We start from the raw sequence: 17,104 nt of genomic DNA on the forward strand, positions 1-17,104 counted from the left end.
CTCTTTAATACACACACACACACACACACACACTACACAAATATACAGATTATTTGAGTAATTTCAGGTGTGCATCCACTAGAGAGCGTAGGTTGACAGTCTCCTTGCTCAGTGCCTACGAGTGTTGATGTCACAGGGCGGAGGCCTGTCAATAAAAAGCCATAGCGGAAATCATACAAGTTCAAACTGATAGTAAGCTGTTTTTTATTGCCTGACACTAAAGTTCTGAGGCATGTAAGGCATTTTTATCCAGTGGGCTCCGGTGGGCGTGACACATGATATCTGCAAACAGTGTTTCAGTCCCACAATGAATCACATTCACATGGCTCATTTGTAACAGTCTTGTGTCTGAGTTTATCACCCAGTCAAACAGTGAGTTTTTGTTAGAAGAGCACATTTTACAGAGGTGAGAGCAGGAACACTTTATTTGGATAGTCCGCCCCCACAGATTTCAACACCTCATTAGTTGAGATTCCACAACTGTTTTCTAACATAACATTACTGTGGTTGAAGTTTGGTTTAGGCACAAATCTGAGTTAAGGTATGTTCATGAATTGTGACATAGATAGTAGTCGGACTATCCAAATAAAGCATTAAGTAACTTATAGATACTACAAACTATCTACTGTAGCAACATGGTAAGCCTATTAACTTTCAGTCAAACACTAGACTTGCTAGAATCCATTACATGTTTTCTGTGTTTTCACATTCAGAAAGATCCTAAATAACACAGCCTCTGCCTCATTTGACCTCAAAACATTCATTTCCTCAGCAGATGTCACATGAGCCTCGTTAAAACTGAAACCTGTAGTTGTGAACCAATTTTAACATATTTTAGTGTTATCATAGCCTCAAAAGGCTTTGTTTCAACATCGACACTATATTGATTAGTAACCCTAACCCTAAGAATTAAAAGGAAAATAAGACATTAAGTTAGTAAGATATTGTTGTATGTTCAGCACCACCTTTAATACTTAATTTTAATGCAACGCAACATTTGTGACACCCACCGTTTGTCGAAAAATCCAAAGAACACCCAAAACCACCTGGATCAGTTCAATCTGAAAATTTCATACAATGTGTATTTGCTTCAAGGAACAAATGCCTCTGTCTATTGATTGCTGATTTGCACCGATCAGCCATAACATTATGAGCACTGAAAGGTGAACTGAAAAACATTGATTATCCATTTATCATGGCCCCTGTCAGTGGGTTGGATATATCAGGCAGCAAGTGAACATTTTGTCCTCAAAGTTGACGTGTTAGAATCAGAAAAAAGGATGATTTGTGCAACATTAACAAGGGCCAAATTGTGATGGTTAGACGACTGGGTCAGAGCATCTCCTGCAGCTCTTGTGGGGTGTTCCCGGTCTATCCAACAGACGAGCTACTGTAGCTCAAATTGCTAAATAAGTTAATGCTGGTTCTGACAGAAAGGTGTCGGAACACACCAGGGTGTCCAGGTGGTCATACTACTTGGCTGATCTGTGTATACCTGTACTATTAAATGTGCCTCAAGCCATGATATTGTCAACTTAAAACACATGTTGCTCCCACGTTGTCATACCAGACACGTGTAGCTGAGGGAATACATTTGTTCCCTAACCGTGCATACTGCTTTATATTTTCAGGAGGATGACACCAAACCAGCGGAGCCAGTAAAGGAGGCCAAAGAACACCTTCCGCTGTCTGACCCACAGCTGCTCCTTATGGATGCTGTCACTGAAACGGTTGCCATAGGAACTCTTCCTCCCCTTCACTTTCTCAACGAGACAGTTTTTGAAAAGACGGCCTCAGAGAGAGAGGACGGGGAAAGAATCCTCTCTCGCACTGCAGAGCAGAGGTCTGATCTCATCTCTGGCGTGTACGAGGGAGGGCTGAAGGTGTGGGAGTGCACTTACGACCTTCTGGAGCTCATTGAGAAAGACGGAGAGACCTTTGGGGGGAAGGCAGTTTTGGATTTGGGTTGTGGTGCAGGGCTGTTGGGGATATTGGCTCTGAAAAGAGGAGCCAAGCAGGTCCACTTCCAAGATTATAACAGTACAGTTGTTGAACAACTCACAGTGCCAAATGTAATGCTAAACTGCCAAGAGGATGATGAAGTAGACAGTGAAGATGACAAAGAAGAAGGGAGGGGCAAGGGAAAAATACAGGAGGAAGATGGCTGTAAAAAGAAGGTGAAAGAGAAACAAGATGAAAACCCGCCACCTAAGAAGAGAGCTGTAGACCTATCCCAGCAGCCATTACTAGCCAAGTGTCGTTTTTTCTCTGGCGACTGGAGCACTTTTCTTGCTTTGGTCAAAAAGGAGGACCCACAACCCAAATATGACATTATATTCACCTCAGAGACTATCTACAACACCGCATACTACCCCACGCTACATGAGACCCTCCACAAACTGCTGGCACCAGGTGGACTCGTCTACCTCGCCACCAAATCCCACTACTTTGGCGTAGGTGGTGGGCTGCACCTGTTTGAGACGTTTGTGGAGCAGAGGGGTATTTTCTCTTTGGATCACCTGTGGGATGGGGAAGAAGGACTTCAGAGACATGTAGTTGTGCTACGTTTTAAAGTGGCAAAAGACACTTGAATAAGTAAAGTCCTGGATTTAATATGCAGTTTTATTCGTACCTGTCAGGGACTTTTGTGCTCTGTTAAAAGAACAAGGAAAATCTGTAATAAAAAATGCTGTCTCATCTCCTATGTGCTCTTTGGTTACCTACACCTTCTTTCACTTCCTATATAGAAATTTGAATATGTCTGCCAGCAAGTGAAGTGCAGTTGAAAGGGGCTGTTACAGGTCTTTAGATGCATGGGGAGGAAAGAAAGGAAATGGGCTCAGTGACCTTTGTGAGTGATTTCCCCAGTGTTCAAACAGCAGCATGAAAGCCAGGCTTGTTTCTGAAGTCCGGCGCAAAATGTCAATTGCAACTTATCCCACCAGCCCAAGGATGTAGTTTGAAAGTGGAGTCTAGAGTCACTGCACATCAATGTCGGGACTCTATGGGGTCTCTGTACCTCTTATTTGAGTAATGGCTCCTCGTGCTTCTGTGGGTTTTTACCTTCAGTTTAAGCCACTACATAATCTGGGTGTGCTCCATTGCATAACAAAGAGGACATGACACATGATAATGAGTATATACATCCAGGAAATATGTGCAAATACGCATCCAAGTACAAGAAGGGAACTGCTGTAATCTTTCCAACAGCATCTGGATTCCCCTTTTTGTCCAGATCAAGGAAATAAGTTGAATTAATTGAACAGGGCTTTTTTTCTGAGGAAGTATGCATGAAGTCCGGGGTAGTTTCTCGTATATGAGTTGACTAGGTAAAGAGGATGAGGAAATCAGAGGGTTTTTACAGGGTCAGTGAACAATGAAACTATTACTGTCCGCTCGGTTGTTTAAAATCTGTGGGTTTTTTTATCCGACTGTCCCGGTGCTGTCATGTTCATCTGACCAGTATCACATCCTCACCATGTTTAACTATGACCAGACGGCAAACAAAGTTATTTTTATGAACGCTGTGATATTAATACAACCCTATCAGGCCTCACCTGAATAAATGATGACTCCAGCTACACAAATATTCGAATGAATTGATCTCATCCTAAACATGTCCATGACGCAAGCAGTATGCGCTTGCCCCGCTGATAAATAATATTGAGCAAAGATAAAAAACACTTTTCTAGGAAACATGTTGTCACCAGCTCCAACATGACTGTGCATTTCAACACCCACGCCTTGTGGACAGAATTTCCATTCACTTATTATGTAAACATACTGTCGTGTTAAACACTATTTCACTTTTACACTAATACCAAACACCAAACACGGTTTCTGTTTGCATGTACCAGGGCAGCAAACTTCCAGTGTGACGGCTTCGTCATAGTCTCTCATCTCGACAGCTGTTCACGGCCTGTGGGGGAATTCCTGGTTCCTCGAGTAGACACAGCCTTTCCCCTGCTTACTTTATGGGAACAGGGGGCAGGGCCACTCAGATGGTTTTCCTCAGAAACTATTATGTGTTGATTCACTGTGAGGGGGCGTGCTCTTCACTCCCACTGTTTCCTTCTTACTGGGAAGTGACTGTCAAGCTTACCGAACGGAGGGAGTGTATGAGAAACCGATAGAGAGAGAGAGAGGGAGGGCGACTGATGGGTGATGTGAAAGGTGCTGGTATTTAAGGTTCCTTTCTGTGAATGTCAGACAGTATGCTGTATCCTTCCTTGGGACTTAGAGGACATGGGAGAGTGAGCAGAATGTGCAGGTGAACTGGGGAGGGATGGCTGCACTGTATGTTCATCCAGATTTGGAAGACTTGCTGCTGATTCAACACTTAAACATCTTTTTGCTGCGATTGGACTGTTGAAGTGTGTTTGAGGCTCGACTCTGCGAGAGCACAGTCCTGGGAGGCCGCCTTAAGGAGATGTATTTCTAATAGAAGATCTGGAAAGAACATTTTCTGTGAATTTCTGGGGTAAGTATAAAGAAAGGTATAGGGATAGGTAGAAAACTGGTCAAAGTATGAACAAATAAAACAAAATACTGGATTTAGACAAATTTTTGTCTAAATTGTCCGAATATGTGTATATAAAACTACAAACTGCTTTCAACATATCTTAAGTTGTGAAATAGATTGTTTTAAATAGGTAGAAAGGGTTCTCAAGAAGTATCAACTTCCACATTTTCTGAGCGCTGGCAGATGAAGGATGTGTGTTAACCAAGCCAATCTTTGTATAGCAGCTGCTTAAATGAATACAGGCTTGAAGAATGGGTTAATGCCCTAATAAGGGATTTCTTGTCCAGTAATAGGCTGTAGAACCGGTTGTTTCCTCGTCCAACTGCCGGAAAGATAGGAGTTTCCTGAATGTGTTCAGGTGTGGCCTTCCTTAGAAAGTTCATTGTACTGTATTACATGAATCTTAAAAAAATTCACAGACTCAAACTGAATAAACCACAGTGACAGAGATAACATTGTACTGTACCTCACTGTCAATATTGACTGCTGACCTTGAATGAGGTTGGGGTTTTTGTTATTTTTTAGATGGAGGAGATCCTGTAATGCAACACAGGTCGGTTAATGGCAAACTTACTTTGGAGGGTTCAAAGATACATCAACTGTATGTCAGTAATCATATTGTCCCAAAGTTCTTTTCCGGGGAGTGTACAGCCATAACTGATGAGTCATTTCATTCCTTGACCAGAGCACTATCACCATGGTCTGATTCAGTGCTTGCATCAGACTTTCATTTCAGTGGTTGTGAAGCATTTCCAGGAATACTTAGGTTAAGAAGATTCCTCAGATGACCCTAAAACTCTCCATATGCTCTGCCTAACCGCATCATTAGATCCATTCAATCATAACTTCATTCTGGAGGTTTGTTTTCCACTTTGGTTTTTTATATTTCACTGACATAAAGTGCCTCTCAGTCTGTTGCCAAAAAGAAAAAGTAGATGTTTTAAATGACATACTGCAATACCGTATAATGTAAATGCCAACTATGATTCATTGCTGTTTAAGATCAACTGTAGTTGCCACTGCAGTAACCTATTGCTCAATCTTCCAATGAAAGAAGTAGGGCTGACGCTATGGTTTCATCATCGGCCTGCCTTTCTTGAGAAATAGGGACGTTGTGAGTGACTTCATCTCAGTGTGCTGCTCATGTTATATATGCTGAATCCACTTTTATTAGTGATTTCATACCTTTTTAATGACGATTTACAGGATATAGATGGTTTTACTTTAGTTTTAAGTTATTTGTGAGAACTGAGAGAATAAGCATGAATAATGAAGCATGAGCGTCAAATGATTAAGCCATTCATGATCAAGAGGCTCTCGAGGACCACATTTTGTTAAGTGCTCTACTATGAGAACTGAATTCCATAGATGGTGGCATCTTCAGGTGTCATCTATGGGCTCAGTTCTTTTGGCATGGTACTAGTTTGTCAGCCACACCGCACAGCACCAAAGAGCGGAAATCATAACCATCAGAAAGCACTAATACTTGTGTGGCTTACATTCATTCCAGCATGTCTTTGGTTTACTACACACTACTTTTATATGTTTGTGTGTATTGCTACCTTTCTCCACGTTATGAACCAGGAGTTAACTTGCATTTAATGGTTTTTAAAGTTGATGTTAAGAATATTGTATATTGTTAATAAAGTATAAATCAAAGTGAATTATTTTTCTGTCATTTATTAACTCATATAATTTTGTTTAAGTTTTAAAATGTTGCAACATTTAAGTAATATAGCATTTAAGGACCATCATTTTTTAGGAATACAATGGCCACCATGCTACGCACATAACCCACACATGCAAACCTTCTTTTTCAGATCTTATCTCAGCTCTAGTGCCATAAAATCTGCAGCCATGGTGATGGCAGCTAGATTAGCTATTAACAAAACATTAGATATGACAGCCAACATACTTTTCAATTACAATATAATAGGAATCTAACATAATTTCCAGCTGCAACTATTGAAGAATAAAATACACCAAACAGCTCGTTGTTATACAGACTTTAAAGAGAGGAGGACTCAATCATAGATAGTTTTACCAGTACTGATTTAAAGCAGTTGTTTTAGAGGTATCTGTAGTGCCTCAAAGTTAATCTTGGATATGTTATGTACTATAGACAGAAACCTCCTGATAAACTCTGTCAGCTCTATGACAGGACCATTACTCTCTCCAGTATCCCCAAAAAAGCGCTGATTTTTTAGGTGGTGAAGCCCTCAAACCAAACCCCATTCTGGGATTGCAGCCATGAGTGGTCGTGGCTGCTGAATTTACACACACACATATCCTACATAAATGTAACATTACAATAGAGGGTCCATAGTAGTGAGTGTGCTTCACCATCGTGGTTCGAGGTATATGACTGTGTTTACTGTGTGGTGGTGATATAACGGTGATAGTGTAATGGAAACATCTCTCTCTTGTACATAACAATGTAATATGTACAAGAATATCAAGGTGTAAAGACATGATGTGTGAAAAAAGGCTGACATCACGATGCCTAGATTATCTTTGCCTGGCAGGAAACCTGTTGGCTGATAAAAACACTATCTAGCTTAATGTGGCTCTACTCTTGCATTTAGTATTATGAAAGAGATGACAGTGCCATGACTATCTCTTATCACGGAAGTTAAGAATGAAAAAAAAAAGATACTCAAGTTCCTCACCATAGCACGTTGGGCTTTTTTTCTGTGTCTGGAAATGCCCGTTTTAAATTTATTTTTATTTAGAACATGCACTGTACAGCATTCGCTACAAGGATCAATAATCTGGTTGCTGCACAGACATGGAACTACCACATTCCCTTTCAAAATAGTAATGGTGTTTTGATGATTAATTTACCCTGAAAGTGAAGATGTATTTTTCTCTGACTGATGGGCTCCTTCACGTTAATTATACTTTCTTTTATTAAATGCTCGTGCTTTATGGACTAAGACTTTATGAAACCATATTGAAGTTAAAAACAAAAAAGTCTACACAAGTTGTGAATAGAACAGCCAAACTAATGTTATTTAATATGTATTTAATAAACATTAGTTGCAGTGGTGTAAAGTAACTAAGTGCATTTACTGAAGTAGTTTCCTTAAGAAGCTACAGTTGTGAGGTGTCTATTTTAATATAGAAATTATTTAAATATAAATAAGATTTTTATGCTACTTTGTCCTTTAAGTTCGCCCTTTTGGCTCACACGTCCGTCATTTGCCCCCCTGTAAAACCTTTGATGCCCCCGAGCCTTTAAAATCACAGCTTACTTTGAGTCACCAGTCCCTTTGATTGACAAGTGTGTCAGCCAATCATAGTCCTCTACGAGCCAACAAATCCTAAACTCTCACTTCTCATTGGCCATTCTGGCCGTCAGTCAGCTACGTCACGACCCCCGTCCAACCAATGGCTGTGTAGTTTTTTTTCTCGTGGGGGATGAGCAACAGGCTGTGACCCTGTGGAGTGTAGCACAACGAGCGGTGCGATAAACCGATATTTCTTTGGCCAACATTACAAGAGTGAGGCCTTTATGGTTTAGTTTTGTCTCTTTTTTATTGAACCGGTGGTGGATAGCAAAAGATATACGTTGTGTTGTTGTTTTTTTTATAGAATAACCAGCTTTGTTCGAGGTCCTGGCATGGATGAGGTACGGCCTAGCAGTGGTGCTGCAGCCCACGGGCTGGTGCCGCTGTTTCCCCCCGGACTGCAGGCTATCTACGGGGAATGTCGGAGGCTTTACCCGGAGCAGGCTAACCCGCTTCAAGTCACGGCCATTGTAAAATATTGGTAGGTGCCCTGTTCTGCTGTGGCGCGTCTGACACACTTGTAAAACACAGAAGAAGTTGATGTTGTGATGGATAGCCGACAGATAGCTTAGCTGCTGAGCTAACTGCACCCAGGAGCCACACTGTTGTTAATGGGAGCTGCTAACTGTGTTTTGGGGAGTTTGAGGATCCAGTACTAGCCAGCCTAATCAAAACACGTACATTTAAATGTATCTAACCACTTTTTACACACGTAAAGGCCTCCTAGGTGAGCTAACAGTCTTTACGTAGGTGTATTGAAGAGTAAACACAGACAACAACAACAAATAAACTATTTTTGACATGGCTGATGATTCTCGTTTTTTGTGCTTCTCACAGGTTAGGGGGACCAGACCCGTTAGACTACATCAGTATGTATAGGAGTATGGGCTGTCCAGCTCAGGACATCCAGGAGCATTGGCACTATGTCAGCTTTGGACTGAGTGACCTGTATGGGGATAATAGGGTTCATGAGTAAGTACACTACTGTAACTACTTGCACCGAGGAGCTGGGGGACACACACATGTTTGATGGGATAGTCTGAACAGCTTTCTTGGTCTCTCTTTCATTTGATATTGTGAAAAACCTGGGTAATCTGTACTTCATATGAATCTTTAATTAGTAAATATTTGTTTATGTCAGGAGCCCTTTTAAGAGTAGACCACCTACTGACTTACACGGCCCCTAATGATCCTTTATTATTCTATAGCATGCTGTTGATCCTGACGAGCTTTGTGGGTTTCACAACCCTCATGCGTATAACAAAGGAAGTAGAGCTTCTGAAGGTTTGTTTACCCAGTTTCTTACTCTGTGTGTGTGTGTGTAGATTTACAGGAGCAGACGGACCCAGTGGGTTTGGCTTTGAGCTCACTTTTAGACTCAAAAGAGAGGTGGGAGAGACGGCACCACCAACCTGGCCAGCTGAACTCATGCAAGGCTTGGCTCGCTATGTGTTCCAGTCAGGTAAGAGTATAGCAGCTTTTTTTTTGGGGGGGGCTGCAATCAAAACAAAACAGCACTTATATTTTGCATCAAGTAAGCTACGTATTAAAACACATCAAGATTAAGGCCAAAGTCATTCATCCTCACTACTCGGTTGTAAAACTAATAGTAAATTTGTTTGGGAAACTTAATTGTGGACAGTTAGGAGAAGGCAAATTCTAATATGTCTTCCAGTGATAGATTTTATTTATCATAGTAGAAACATACCCCATATTGGAGTATTTTTAGTTATTAGTCAGACTAAACAAGCATGGTTGAGACAGGAAAAGTTGAGTCAAAGAGTAATGATTTGTGTTTTAGTCACAGTTTGTTCGTAGTCTAGTAAATTATTTCTCTGCAAAGGTTTTGATAGGACAACTCCCCTTTGGCTGCAGTTGCCATGCCTCCTTGTCACGTCTTTGTGAAAGTGAAGAATGTGTTCTTTGTAAAGGTGGCTTGTAATTCCAGTGATACATTTAAACAGAATAGAATAGAGGGGTCCGCTGCAGGCCGCAGTCCTGGGCTTAGTACACATCATTTGTGTTTGTTGGAGCTCTGGGTGTTGTCAGGAAGTCTGATTTCCCCTTTGCCATTTGTGAAAACAATCCTATTAAAATGGTAAAAAAGACCGTTGTTGCAGTGTGTGAATGTATGCTCTGTGTGTAATGGGTAAATACTGTGCTGCTAAGTTCTTCAGTCGAGTATATAATGCGCACAAGAAAGTGTGGTTGAGAAAGACGAGGAGGCATTTAAAAGCCACGCAGAAAGAGAAGAAGGCTATTCTCTCCCGGCTCGCCTCTCCTCAACACCCAACCCTCCTCTGCTATCCAGCTGGGGTCAATTTGCTCTTGGGTGGGCTGGGCTCCTGAGTTAAATGAATGCTGATTCCTGGCCATCTTCCCCCTTGCTTTTCTCCTGCAGCGAATCTGGACTTGGTACATGTTACCTCCCAAGCAGACACATTCCTCAGATGGAAATGTAGTTTTTATGCTTTCTTTTTGCCACATTTGGGTCCTGATTTCTCTCTCTCTCTCTCTCACTTACTCATTCTCCTGCTGATCTGTGTCCCCTCTTTTCCTGTTACTGTAACTTTCCTTCAGCGATTCTGTACTGTCAGATAATGAAAAGAAGGAAAGTAGGACTGCTTCCCACTGGTGGCTGAAGGTACAAGCCCAAATGCACTCTGCAGACTAACACTCACGACTGAGTGTGTTCTAGACTTAAAACTGTATCTTCTGTCATACTTTTAAAAATGAACGTCTCCTTTTGGTGTCTCTTCTACAGAAAACACTTTTTGTAGCGGCGATCATGTATCGTGGCACAGTCCACTGGACAATAGTGAGTCTCGTATCCAGCATATGTTGCTTACGGAGGACCCACAGATGCAAGCAGTTCAAACACCATTTGGCACAGTGAGCTTTCTCCAGGTGAGTTCAAATATGTCATATTAACATATTGTTTGTATAATTTCACATCAAGCCATTTTTTCTCACTAAATTGAAGCTGACAACAGGCAGCTGTAACAGACTTGGATTGAGCATTTGGACTAAACATGGACCAGCATTAGGAGCGATGGGGAGGACAGTAGTTCTACATTTTAATATCAGTGATGATAATGCAGGACACTGGTGGTTATTTTAAACTCGAGTGTCAAAATACCAAACTAAAATAGTAAAAGTTAACGCACGAAAGAAAAAACTTTCTGTAATCCAAATAAAAATATATCCCTCAAAAAGTAAGAAGATTGTAGACCACACTGTTCAATGCTCTGCACTGTCTCCTATAGATTGTGGGTGTATGTACAGAGGAGCTACAAGCGGCCCAACAGTGGAACGGCCAAGGCATCCTGGAGCTGATGCGTGGTGTCAGAGTGTGAGTGTGTGCATCAGTATATGGTTCGGCTCGATAACGAAGCCAAGTTTTACATTTTAAAACATACTCTGTTATGTTTATTCTTATATAACTTTGTTTTGTAAGTGATTGTTCATTTGTCAGACCAGGCTAAGTTAGTTCTGTTTCATAGCTTAGGATTGGTATGTCAATGTAATGTCAGTCCAAGAAATTCTAGTATGTTATAGTGTAGATTTACAGTAAATATAACTTGATTTGACACGTGCTTTAAGTCATTATCTGTCTTTTTTGTGCATTTGTGTGTGTGAAAATTGCATTTTCTGATGCTTTTTCATATCCTTATGTGTCATAATGTAAATAAAACTTTATTGATTTATTGATGCAATATAAAAAATGTATAAATAAATTGTAGTGCAAGTAAAAATATAAGGTACAGTGAACAGATAAAACATATAAAGTGCTTGGAGACTGTATTATTACTTGTTTGTTTGTTTACTTGTTTGTTACTTGTTTGGTAGCAAATCAATTATAGATAAATTCAATATCTATTTTAACACAATATTTCTATCTGCCTCTAAATTGAACTGAACATACGGTTACATCAATGCCACTCCAGTGTAAAGTGTATGGAGTCCAGTTTGACAAATATATTGTGAGCAGAAAGTGAAGAGCATAGTTACTTGTTCATTTTTTAACTTACTGCTGTGTGGGACTAATGTTTATAATTGTCCTGTGCACAGAGCTGGTGGCCCCTGGCTAATTACAGACATGAGGAGAGGGGAAACTATTTTTGACATCGATCCACACCTACAAGTAAGGCTTTATTAAGTTCTGTACACTCAGCTAAGTGCAAAATATTGTATTTATAGTGTGTAACATAAGGGGCACGCTTATGTTCCACTGCTAGCTGCTTGTGTATTACACATTTTAGATATGCAGATTATTATTTTGTGTTCTGTTTTTCAGGAGCATTGATAACACTCCCTATGTCTTGTATAGAAATTATGCTAAACTTTCAACAGATTAATTGTGTAACATCACTGCAATCTACTATTATATTGTGTAAGGGAGTTGTTGTGACACCCTGTCATTGGATAGATTGTCAGTGAAGGAAATTGTAGGACATGGAAAGTGTAGCTTAATTGTGAAGAGTTAAGTTTAAAGTGACCCAAGGGACACTGATTGTTCATATATACAGATATAAATAGATGAAATGAAAGCCATTTATAGCTTGCAGTGCTAACTAGAACTGTCCTGGAACAAGTCAAGGATTTGTCCTGGATATCAGAAGCAAAGTGACCTTTACCATCCACAAAGCATTTTCAAGGGAACCCCGGATAGACAATGTAGTATTATTTTGCCCTCTGACAGTATTTAGCGGCCCCTGTTGGCACAAAAATCTTTTTGCAACGTCTTCTCATTTTTTAAAATGTCCCCCTTATGTGAACTAGTGTTAATGATTGCGTATATTTCTTGCTCATCTAAGCAGGAGAGAGTGGACCAGGGTATCGAGACAGAGGGCTCTAACCTGAGCGGTGTCAGCGCCAAGTGTGTGTGGGACGATCTGAGCCGACCACCAGAGGACGAGGAGGACAGCCGATCCATCTGCATCGGATCACAGCCACGCAGGCTCTCAGACAAAGGTATGCCAAGTCCCAGAGGAGTGAAAAGAATCAATCTGCTAATTAAGACTGATCCAAGAATGCTTAACCACTCTGTTCAAAGAAGTTCTGGGTTCATGCTGTCAGCGGTGCATGATGGGATAATTCCATGCTGATCTTTGTCCGTTTTGACAGACACGGAGCAGATCAGGGAGACCTTGAGAAAAGGACTGGAGTTTAACAGCAAGGCAGCGCTACCACCTATCAGCAGCCAGAGACAGGGCCACGAGAGGCCCCAGTGAGTGTTCCTCCCACACACCAACACAAGCACACTAACATGGGTTCAGCTCAGCACAAGGGCTGCACCAAGATAACTCCCTCAACTGTTTGCAGTGACTCACAGCACAACTCACATTTCACAGATGTTTCTTAGCTACCAGCATAATACAGTGGTTTGTCACTAATTTGTTGCTAGTTTTCTGTGGAAGTTGTTGCCTCTTTCACGGAATCAGGTAACAGCTCTGTGGACAGGAGTTGCGAAATCTGTGCCTGTGTATTTTAAGTCGCTGACAAAGGCCAAGGAGCTGCTATTTCCCTCCACAGCCATTCTTTCATTGCATGTTGTACAATATCAGACTTCCTCACTGATACTTCTACTGTTCCTTTTCTCCTCTTTGTCTTGTTTCTCAGGAGTCGGAAGGACAGTTTGGAGAGTGAGAGTTCAGCGGCCATTGTTCCTCATGAGTTGGTCCGAACACGACAGTTGGAGAGCGTCCATCTGAAATTCAACCAAGAGTCAGGCACACTGCTGCCCCTCTGCCTGCGGTACTGCACCATTTTCTTTCCTACTCACACACACATTTACCTCCTTGGAATGTCCCTAAGACAGACAGATTATAAATAGCTCAAACGGTAGTGTTGGATAGTTGTGGCAGAATGTCTTTTAATAAAACACCAGAGCAAAAACATAGATAACACTAGTTTCTTCGAAGTGAGAAGGGGGCTTTCTGAAAGTCAGTCCCAAACTCAGATTTTCCTCCAGCTACTTTCACTGTGATGTGTCACTTCAAAGTGTGAAGAAAATAAAGAGATTTCCAGTGCTATTTTAAGTACATGTTCAAATGGGAACCTATGACATGAATAGTGACCATCATATATTTATTGTTGGTCACTTGTCGTCTGTATGTTTTGTGTAAATAGGTTTACCATTTTCACTTTCTTTCCTGATCCTTGGCTAACTAGGGAAGTCGGCAAAGGTTATTCCTGTACATTGACAGCATAATTTAATAACTGAAGTCAACACAGCTCATGAAGAATGACTGACTCGCTTCACTGCTCGCCTACCCAACCAGAATTGTGTCAATAGTCAGGAAGTAGCTTTAGAAGGATAAAGGTCATCGCTGCTTAATTAAAACTGGGATTTTCAACAATCATAAATTCTGTAATAAAGTTGCCTCATTATTGTGTGTTAGGTAACTCTTGATCAATGGATCCTCACTATGTCAACCAACTTAGTACAAGTTTCACAGACATAAAGAAAATTGAAAAAAGAAAACTTATAACATGCACACAGACACAAAAAAAGACTGAAAGTTATTATATGGTGACAAAACAAATGACAGTTGAGTCGTTGCTTTGAAATGCTTTGTGTCTTGTGACATTTACACACCTGTGGCTAATAACTATCTGGGCTTGGTTTTCGCCCTTATTTGGAACATGTGACATTTTTTGGAATGTGTTTTCAGAGACAAAAATACCTTAAAAGCAACTGAAACCTGCAGGGTTGTAATAAATGCTCCTCTGCACAGAGAGACGAGGATGAACTTAGACTCTGTGTAATCTCTACCTGAGGAGAGAACAAGACAAGAGATAGTTGACAGAGACTTTGACATTTTGTGTGTGAGAGAGATGTGCAGGTAGTTCAAAGCAAACACGGTGTAAAGGGCCCAATTATATCAACATATGTCAAATGTTGCCAACAAATAGTGTAACTTTTGATATCCAAAAAGGTTGTGAAACTCTACTACACTACGCAGTTGACCCAATTCAAGATGACATATTAAAGATGGACTGAATTGATATATGTACAAGAAGCAATTGTCTTGGCAATTTAGGGTCATATCCCTCTTTGATCTTATTGCAAATCCACTATATATGTAGTTACCAGTGAAGATTATGAAACGTACATTATCATAATGGCTGCAGATTCAAATATCTTAAATAAACTTCTTTAGATTCTGTCTTGATGGAAAAATGTCTGCTGTTACATTAAGGAAATTAATCTATAAAGTCACATAAAGAAAAATGCAACGTTGAGTTTCATTCTCATAATAATATATTTTTTTTTATTTCAAAAATGCAATGCATGGTTTTTCTTCAACAGGTGAATTATTCATACTGTGCTATGTTTGATCTTTCACAGGGGTCGGTTGCTCCACGGGAGACACTTCACTTACAAAAGTATCAACGGAGACACAGCCATCACATTTGTGTCTACGGGAGTCGAAGGAGCTTTTGCTACTGAAGAGCACCCGTATGCAGCCCATGGCCCCTGGCTTCAGGTATATATATACACACACACACACACACACAGTTTCCATGTGGTGCTGTCATATGTAATGCATTTATTTGACCTTCTGCTCTCCCTGTATAGATACTGTTGACTGAAGAGTTTGTGGAGCAGATGCTTGGAGATTTACAGGAACTTAACACTCGTGAGGAGGTAAGTAAAAATCCCCTATAGTTTAAGTTTTGTTTTGATTTTGGTTTTGTTGGGACTGCCTGCCCATTTGATCTTTTACGTGCTTTCTCTTTGTACAGACAAAGTTACCAAAGGAGTACAGTTGGCCAGAAAAGAAGCTGAAGATCTCTGTACTACCAGACTCCGTGTTTGATAATCCACTGCAATGAAACAGAGACTCTAAATCACTTTAAAATACAAACAAAAACACCTGCAGACACACACTCCCAGTGGCCCATCATGAACAGGAGACCTCCCAGGACAGGCAGCGACCCTGAGTTGTCAGTGCGCACACATATGTTGTTCCCACAGTGGATGGCCAGAGACTGTTTCACTCCTGAAGATGATCTGAGGGATGAACTAAACACTTCTGATTTTTACTGCATTCTCAGACTGACCCAACTGTTTACGTTTCTCTGAAGCTTGAATGCTTTTGGAGTATGTCAAGGCAGCCTGAAACCAGCCTGTCCAGATGGTTGACCTATAAGAACAATCATCACAGGTGACACACTAGCTGTAGGGAAAAACAGGATGTTGTTAGGCCGGCCAACGTCTGAGGTCCAACATATATGTGATTAATCCAGTTGACCATGCATCCTTATTTATTCCATTGGCCTTTAGAAAAGAAGGAAAAGTCACGTTGAACCTTTTTTATCAGTGTTTTTTTCAATTGAGCTCATGTGTATAGTATTTACAAATGCTGGACATTTTTCTCTTATGTGTTTGTGGTCATACCAAAGTTTTTTAACTGTTGGCAATCTGCTGCCAGTACTGTCTGCATCTCTCAATGTGTCATTATCTGAAATAGTAGACAGACTGAACTATGATTAACTATTATTCACTCCGTGTGTTTCGGATAATCACACAAGAATCTGAACGGTTTGCCTATCTGGCAAAATCTGCAAGTCTAAACCACCTTTTCTCCCCTGTGCCAAGAACATGACTCCTTATTGAGTAATATTTTTTGAATGTCTCTCCCTAAGTTTTGTTACGCGTGATGATGCGTGTTTTTTATGAAATGTAATACATCACTCCGTTGTATACAGTCAAAGACTGGGAATCCGTGTTCAGTGGCCTCACTCAATTGTTGTCTCCAGTGGCCACATGAATATGAAATGTGTTTTTTGTTTTTTCTTTGTATCAGTAGGACCTGCTTGAATGAGTCTGGAAAATTCCTGAGTGCCTTGAGTTGAAAAGGACCACATAGTCTCTGTTGACTCCTAATACTGCCTTGATTGTTAGAGACAGTACCCTGAATCGAGGCTGCTGCATTGTTTTTTTCTGAGACCATCAGTGCATTCCAGTGTAACACTAAAACAAAACTACTTTTATTACAGTGTCCTCTTACAAAAATGTATTCTTACACGTGATGGCATCTTATTTTTCTGTCTTTTTTAAAATTCAGAGTGACAAATGAAAAGTTTAGGCATCATTGAAATGGTATTTTGTAATTCCTATCTTATTGACAGAACTGGCTGATTGTAATCCCAAGTGCATTAAAGAGTGTAGATATTTACACAAATAAAGCTGCAAAACTGTACAGAATTACAGAGGAACTTCTTTTTAAGATGTTGTGTCTTTATGGTTGCATTTTATATAGCGCTTTTATCAAAACCCTCT

General features: G+C 40.5%; 2 protein-coding genes across 7 annotated transcripts in view; both read left to right on the forward strand.

The window, feature by feature from the left end:
- mettl18 (methyltransferase like 18) overlaps window positions 1–2,699 on the forward strand; it is a 4,096-nt gene extending 1,397 nt beyond the window's left edge. For both annotated transcript variants that reach the window (XM_035663584.1, XM_035663585.1), the window contains one exon: window positions 1,632–2,699. In XM_035663584.1, coding sequence (XP_035519477.1) covers window positions 1,632–2,591 — 960 coding nt within the window. In that variant the 3' untranslated portion in view covers window positions 2,592–2,699. The remainder of the gene's footprint in view (window positions 1–1,631) is intronic.
- Window positions 2,700–4,171: 1,472 nt separating this feature from the next.
- On the forward strand, window positions 4,172–17,024 carry sufu (suppressor of fused homolog (Drosophila)). 5 transcript variants are annotated; one of them, XM_035663662.1, is made up of 13 exons: window positions 4,172–4,480; window positions 8,117–8,293; window positions 8,650–8,784; window positions 9,138–9,274; window positions 10,577–10,719; window positions 11,079–11,164; window positions 11,884–11,956; window positions 12,630–12,786; window positions 12,940–13,042; window positions 13,435–13,569; window positions 15,167–15,305; window positions 15,398–15,466; window positions 15,565–17,024. In XM_035663662.1, exons 2-13 carry the CDS (start codon window positions 8,145–8,147, stop codon window positions 15,652–15,654), a joined length of 1,416 nt encoding a protein of 471 aa, XP_035519555.1. In that variant the 5' UTR covers window positions 4,172–4,480; window positions 8,117–8,144; the 3' UTR covers window positions 15,655–17,024. The 5 variants fall into 5 exon arrangements, with proteins under 5 accessions (XP_035519555.1, XP_035519553.1, XP_035519557.1 ...); XM_035663660.1 differs by lacking the exon at window positions 4,172–4,480 and adding an exon at window positions 7,932–8,025; XM_035663664.1 differs by lacking the exon at window positions 4,172–4,480 and adding an exon at window positions 7,932–8,025 and having other exon boundaries at window positions 12,633–12,786.
- Window positions 17,025–17,104: the final 80 nt, after the last annotated feature.

Source organism: Morone saxatilis, unplaced genomic scaffold (assembly GCF_004916995.1).
Source record: "Morone saxatilis isolate NCDOM2014 unplaced genomic scaffold, NCSU_SB_2.0 Contig19, whole genome shotgun sequence".
Classification (NCBI taxonomy): domain Eukaryota; kingdom Metazoa; phylum Chordata; class Actinopteri; family Moronidae; genus Morone; species Morone saxatilis.

Bases quoted from the DNA above. Each gene is read 5' to 3' on its own strand.
- sufu (XM_035663662.1), top strand. From the start codon at position 8,145: ATGGATGAGGTACGGCCTAGCAGTGGTGCTGCAGCCCACGGGCTGGTG. The intron at 9,275-10,576 runs GTAAGAGTATAG...TCTCTTCTACAG, and splicing joins TCGCTATGTGTTCCAGTCAG to AAAACACTTTTTGTAGCGGC. The intron at 13,043-13,434 runs GTGAGTGTTCCT...CTTGTTTCTCAG, and splicing joins CAGGGCCACGAGAGGCCCCA to GAGTCGGAAGGACAGTTTGG.